Source organism: Gekko japonicus, unplaced genomic scaffold (genome assembly GCF_001447785.1).
Source record: "Gekko japonicus isolate JY-2015 unplaced genomic scaffold, Gekko_japonicus_V1.1 scaffold5451, whole genome shotgun sequence".
Taxonomy (NCBI): domain Eukaryota; kingdom Metazoa; phylum Chordata; class Lepidosauria; order Squamata; family Gekkonidae; genus Gekko; species Gekko japonicus.
This window is the reverse complement of record NW_015170430.1, coordinates 38,275-44,549: the sequence shown is the minus strand read 5'-3', so window position 1 is coordinate 44,549 and position 6,275 is coordinate 38,275. Positions and strand designations below refer to the sequence as shown.

At 51.7% G+C, this 6,275-nt stretch overlaps 1 protein-coding gene across 1 annotated transcript in view; it reads right to left on the bottom strand.

Moving 5' to 3' along the window:
• Positions 1-2,641: 2,641 nt before the first annotated feature.
• Positions 2,642-6,275, bottom strand: part of CLPP (caseinolytic mitochondrial matrix peptidase proteolytic subunit) — a gene marked incomplete at its 3' end in the record, with an annotated part of 15,976 nt that continues 12,342 nt past the window's right edge. Inside the window, exons 5-6 of the mRNA XM_015418301.1 lie at positions 5,402-5,589; positions 2,642-2,747 (exon numbers count right to left, since the gene is read on the bottom strand). Of these exons, the coding sequence (XP_015273787.1) occupies positions 2,642-2,747; positions 5,402-5,589 (294 nt within the window). The remainder of the gene's footprint in view (positions 2,748-5,401; positions 5,590-6,275) is intronic.

Here is a 6,275-nt window from a genome sequence, read left to right as displayed (position 1 = left end):
GGGGGGGGGGTCAACAGTGGGAGGGCTTCTAATGTCCTGGCCCCACTGCTGGACCTCCTGAGGGCCCCTGGTATTTCTGGCCACTGTGTGACACAGAGTGTTGGACTGGATGGGCCATTGGCCTGATCCAACATTGGCATCTCTTATGTTCTTATGTAAATCAGTGGAGTAAATAAAGATCTTGGGCCCCCTGGTACATGTCGGAAGAGGACAGATGGATTATTAGACAGGGCTTTCCTGGGTGCACTTAGAAACCAAGGACAGTATCTGGCAGGAATAATATTTGCCAGAGCTCGGCCACTGGAGGCATCAATTTCCCACCTGTCTGCATATTTACGTGATCTGAATCCATTGCAGGAATAGAATCCTAGAGGAGAAGAAGAGAATGGATTTATACCCCGCCCTTCACTCAGGAATCTCAGGGCGGCTTACAAACTCCTTTCCCTTCCCCTCCCCACAACAGACACCCTGTGAGATAGGTGGGGCTGAGAAAGCTCTGAGAGAACTCCTCTTTCCAGAACAGCTCTGAGAGAACTGTGACTGACCCAAGGTCACACCAGCAGCTGCATGTGAAGGAGTGGGGAATCAAACCCGGTTCTCCCAGATTAGAGTCCACACTCCTAACCACTACAGTGCGCGGACTCTGATCTGGGAGAACCGGGTTTGATTCCCCACTCCTTCACTCGTACCTGGCTGGATGACCTTGGGCAAGACCTAGTTCTGACAAGAGCTGTCCTTGAAAAAGAGCTGTTTCTGTCAAGAGCTCTCTCAGCTCCGCCTACCTCACAAGGGTGTCTGTTGTGGGGAGGGGAAGGGAAAGGAGTTTGTGAGCCACTCTGAGACTCCTTTGGGTAGTGAAGGGCGGGGTATAAATCCATTCTCTTCTTCTTCTATATCAAACTGGAAGGGACCTCCGGGGTCATCTAATCCAACCCCCTGCACAAGGCAGGAAGTTCACAAATACCTCTACCCCCCCACACCCCCAGTAACCCCTGTTCCATGCCCAGAAGAGGGCAAAAAACCCCTCAAGGATCTCCGGCCAAACCGGCCTGGAGAACAATTGCTTCCTGACCCCAACGTGGCGATCAGCATTTCCCTGGGCATTTAAGAAAGGGGCCACGAGAACTAAGCACCGAGGCAACCCTTCCTGCCCTCCCTCTCGTGATCTGACGAAGTTCACAGGATCAGCACTAAACACCCAGAAACTGAGAGACCGCAAACCACACGGCAAACAAAAGGAAAGACAGGGAGACCAGACCGAGAATGCTAAAGAGGTCAACATTTCATTTAAAAACATCACTATATGAACGGTGCTGTCACTGGTGGTGGGGAGATGCTCTCCGACTGGAAGGAAGAAGTCTCAGATCCCGCAGGGCGAGAGGCAGCAGGCCGGCTCCGAGGAACTCAGCCAGTCGGCGGTGAGCTCTGCCCGCTAAAGAGACCAATGTCCTGGGGTGATCTGTGGAATGTGGACAGCCAGGCCACAGCCGTCCTCGCTACACAGAGCCGGCAACACCCAATTTGCCCCAGGTGTGAAACGGTGGCTGCCAGTCTCTCAAGGTCGCCTTTCACTATACAAAGGAGTCTCAGAGTGGCTTACAAACTCCTTTCCCTTCTCCTTCCCACAACAGGCACCCTGTGAGGAAGGTGGGGCTGAGAGAGCTCTTTCGAGGACTGCTCCTGAGAGAACAGCTCTGAGAGAACTTGTGACGGACCCAAGGTCACGCCAGCAGCTGCCTGTGGAAGAGGAGTGGGGAATCAAACCCGGTTCTCCCAGATTAGAATCTGCACTTCTTAGCACTATAACAAACAGGTCCTCTCCTTCCTTACAATCGCCTTTCCCTTCCCTTCCCCACAACAGACACCCTCTGAGGTAGGTGGGGCTGAGAGAGCTCTTTCGAGGACTGCTCCTGAGAGAACAGCTCTGAGAGAACTTGTGACGGACCCAAGGTCACGCCAGCAGCTGCCTGTGGAAGAGGAGTGGGGAATCAAACCCGGTTCTCCCAGATTAGAGTCCGCGCTCCTCACCACGACACCAAACTGGCTGTCGCCATTCGTTTATTAATTTTTGTTTAGTGAAACGTTTATACCCCGTCTTTTCCTTGTGGTTCAAGGGAGCTTACAATTATAGCGAACACTTTCAGTTGCATTCAGTTCTGTCGGGTCACTTACAACTTATGGAGACCCGATTAATTAATGACCTCCAAACGTCCTGTCGTTAACAGGCTTGCTCGGGTCTTGTGAGCTAGCAAGCCCCAAACCTTTCCTCCGGCCTTGCTTAAAAGATGGCGCCAATTTGGCACAGTAAGCATTAGATCCCAGGGTCTCCCAGGTCTGAGTCTGACCACTATACCTCACTGCCGCCTGTTTATTCCACTGGAGTGGAGGGAGGCAGGGGAGATGGTCTTTGAGGAAGCTGCGGGTACAAGGGGGGAAGTCCAACAGCAGTCCAGGGTCCTGACCAGTGTTCCCTCTAAGCTGGGTTAGTGTGAGCTAGCTCACAGTTCTTGAGCATCTGGCTCACACATTTTTTGGTCTTAGGGAAGGAGGGCTCCAGAGCAGACTAATTTATGCCGTAGCCAAATCGCTCGCTCACGACTGTAATGCCGGTAGCTCTGCCCCAGGGGCCCGTGCAGCTTACCAATCACCTCCAGGGCCTGCTTCGTGTGCTTTGCGTACAGGCCATTGATTTGTTTCTTCAGCTTCAAGATTTCCTCCGCCTGGATCGCAATATCTGTCGCCTGGCCCTGGAAGGGGAAGCAGAGAGGCAGATGGAAATTGATTTACTTCTTTATTTAGAAGAACAAGAGAAGAAGAGACTGGATTCAGACCCCGCCCTTCACTACCCGAAGGAGTCTCAGAGCGGCTTACAATCTCCTTTCCCTTCCCCTCCCCACAACAGACACCCTGTGAGGTAGGCAGGGCTGAGAGAGCTCTTTTTCAAGGACAGCTCTGAGAGAACTATGGCTTGCCCAAGGTCATCCAGCAGGTGCAAGTGGAGGAGTGGGGAATCAAACCCGGTTCTCCCAGATTAGAGTCCGCGCACTTCACCACGACACCAAACTGGCTCAGTTTACTCCATCGATGCCCCGCTTGTCTCTCAAATGGGAGCTCAAAGCAGCTTACAACATTATCCTCTCCTCACAACCACCCTGTAAAGTAGGCTACACTGAGTCTCCATGTGACTGGCCCAAGGTTAACTCAGCAAGGAATTCGAACCTGGTCTCCCAGTACCCAGTCCAGGGGTTTCCAATCTTTCTGAGTCTGCAGGCACCTTTGGAATCCTGACACAGGGTGGTTGGCACAACCACAAAATGGCTGCCATTTGAGGCGGAGCTACACACACGGAGGAAGCCCCAATGCAGGGGACAAGAGGAGTCACTTTGAGTTAATTTTAAATCTCTGCATGTTTTTAAGTATGTTGGCGCCGGCTATGCAGGGGAGGGAGGGGGAGAAACCAAACGAAATAAATAAATAAATAACATAAATATTGGGGACACTCTGGAGTGGACTCTTTTCTGGGGGAACACGCTGGAACGACATTCCTGAACCTCTTCGACAAAATTCTTTTAAAACCATTTTAAAAGTTCGTGAGATTTCAGTACGCAGACTGAAAACTTCATTTCCCTCTTGAGATAGATCCACGCGGTCCGATGTCTTGGCCTGGAGGAGTAGAACAGATTTAAGAGTCCAGTAGTAGCACCTTTAAGACCAACAGAGGTTTGATTCAAGGCATGAGCTTTCGTGGGCGCGCACGCTTTGTCAAATACACTGGAATGTGTTTGAGAATCCAATGCACACGAAAGCTCGTACCTTGAATCAAACTTTGTTGGTCTTAAAGGTGCCTAACTGGACTTTTCCTGCAAACTTAGCAGTTCGAAAGCAAGAAATTGCAAGTAGATAGATAGGGACAACTTCAGAGGGAAGGTAACAGCGTTTCCGTGCATCTTGGTGTTTAGTCATGCCGGCCACATGACCACGGAAACGTCTTCGGACAGCGCTGGCTCTTCGGCTTTGAAACGAAGATGAGCACCGCAACCCTAGAGTCGACTGGCTTTCGAGCAAAGGGAACCTTTACCTTTAACTGGACTTTACATTTTCCATCTTGAGAGTTCCGGCAACTCTTAAAAAAAAAAAAAAGCCCTGGAGACCAGTGCTCCCTCCAAGCTGAGTTTGTGTGAGCTGGGCCCCAGTCACATGGAGATTTTGCTGTGCGAAAGGCACGAATGTCGGGCGGATTTTTGGGGGCGCGATCACACCACAACATCTGGGAAGCGTTGTGCACCCGTGGCCAACCCGTGGCGTCCCGCCAAAGACCCGGAGTTAAAAAGTACCTTGGAAAGTGCACTAGTATTCGGAAAACGCGCGACACAGGGACGGGCGTCTGATCGCGGGAGCGCCGGTATCCCGTGGCATCCGGCACCCGTCCATGTCCCGTCGCAAACCGGATGTTTTTCGTAAGCGCATGCGCACAAACACGAAACTGAAAGCAGTGCTGCTCCGTGGAACTGCGCATGCGCACAAACGCAAAACGCTTGTGTGACTGCGCTGCTCCGCTTCTTTGCCACGCTGCAGCATCGCCGTGTGATCGCCAGCTAACAGCCTAGGCACGGAGACTCAGGGGACTGTGTGATCGGGCCACCGCGCTTTATTTTGCTCTGGGGCGGACAGCCGTGCCTCCCCCCTGTGTTATCTGGCCCGTGTGATCGGGGCCCTAGCTCAGTTTTTTAGCCTCCGGCTCAAAAGTTTCTGTCTCAGCTCAGGAACAAGGATGGCTCCAGAGTAAACTAATTGATGCGGCAGCCAAATCCCCTGCTCACAAAGTAGAAGTTTTGCTCACAAGAATCCACAGCTTAGAGGGAGCATGGCAGAGTCCCTTGCCGTAGTTTGACACTCTAACCGCCATACCACGCTGGCTCCTCCCCCATCCTGAATACGAAGGAACGTGGGGACAGTCATAGAATCACAGAATGTTAAGAGTTGGAAGGGACCTTGCAGGTCATCTAGTCCGACCCCCCGCACTCTGCAGGAGCAGAGCTGAAAGAGCCCTACAACATACCAGAAAACGTCCAGCGAAGGAGCATCCCCCACCTCCCAAGGCAGTCTGTTCTACTGCTCAACCCCTCTTAGAATCACAGAATGTTAGAGTGGGAAGGGACCTTGCAGGTCATCTAGTCCAACCCCCTGCACTCTGCAGGAGCACAGCCGAAAGAGAGCCCTACAACATACCCGAGAGATGGTCATCCAGCCTCCGCTTGGAAACGTCCAGTCGTGATTCCCCCCACCCCCCCCACGGTCATTCAGCCTGCCCAGTTTAGCATCAGGGCAGAAACGGAGACTCGGTGGTGGAGAGGGGAGGGCTCGGGAAAGCGCCCACATCCCGCGGGGCTGTGAAACTCACCCGCGCTCCCCCAGAGGGCTGGTGGATCATGATGCGCGAGTTGGGCAGGGAGTGGCGCATCCCCGGCGACCCTGCCGCCAGCAGCAGAGAGCCCATGCTGGCCGCCTGGCCCACGCACCACGTGCAGATGGGGTTGAGGATGTACTGCATCGTGTCGTAGATAGCCAGCCCGGACGTCACCGTTCCGCCTGCGGAGGAAGCAAAGGGATAGTAAGCCCTCCCGTGCTAAGGGGAAAATCCAGGAGACGTCCCCCTTCATCCGAGAGGAACCAAAAGGGGACGGAGATGCCCGGGGAGGGTCAACGGGGCCCCAAGACTCCTGCTGCAAGACCATTCTGCAATAAGGGGGTTAAGAACACCATCTTGATTTTATGAATTGGAGCAAGTAGTGGAACACCAATAGTTTATTAATTGTATTATGTTGTGCAATGTATTGTATTTTATATTGTTCTTATTGTTTTATTGGCATTCATGCCCTTGTTAGCCGCCCTGAGCCTTCGGGGAGGGCGGGATATAAATTTAAAGAACGAATGAATGAATAATGAATGAATGAATAAATAAATAAATAAAGTTGCTGTCACATGACCCTGGTTCGGTGACTTTCCTGAACCCCAGGAAGCAAGAAACTAGGAGAATGGATCTGGGAGATTAACTCTGTCTCTCTCTAGAGATGTGAAGGCCCGGAAAAAAACCGGAAAAATCCAGGGGGGAAGCTTTCCTCCCCTGTTTTTTTCCCTGAAGCCTTTTTTGTTTTTTTCCGAAAACTTGGAAAAACTGAAAAAAGAAAAGAAAAAAATTGATTATGGAACCTTTATTTTAACATGATGAATAAAATATTTTAAGACAAGGTGTTCAAATATTTTCCAAATCATTT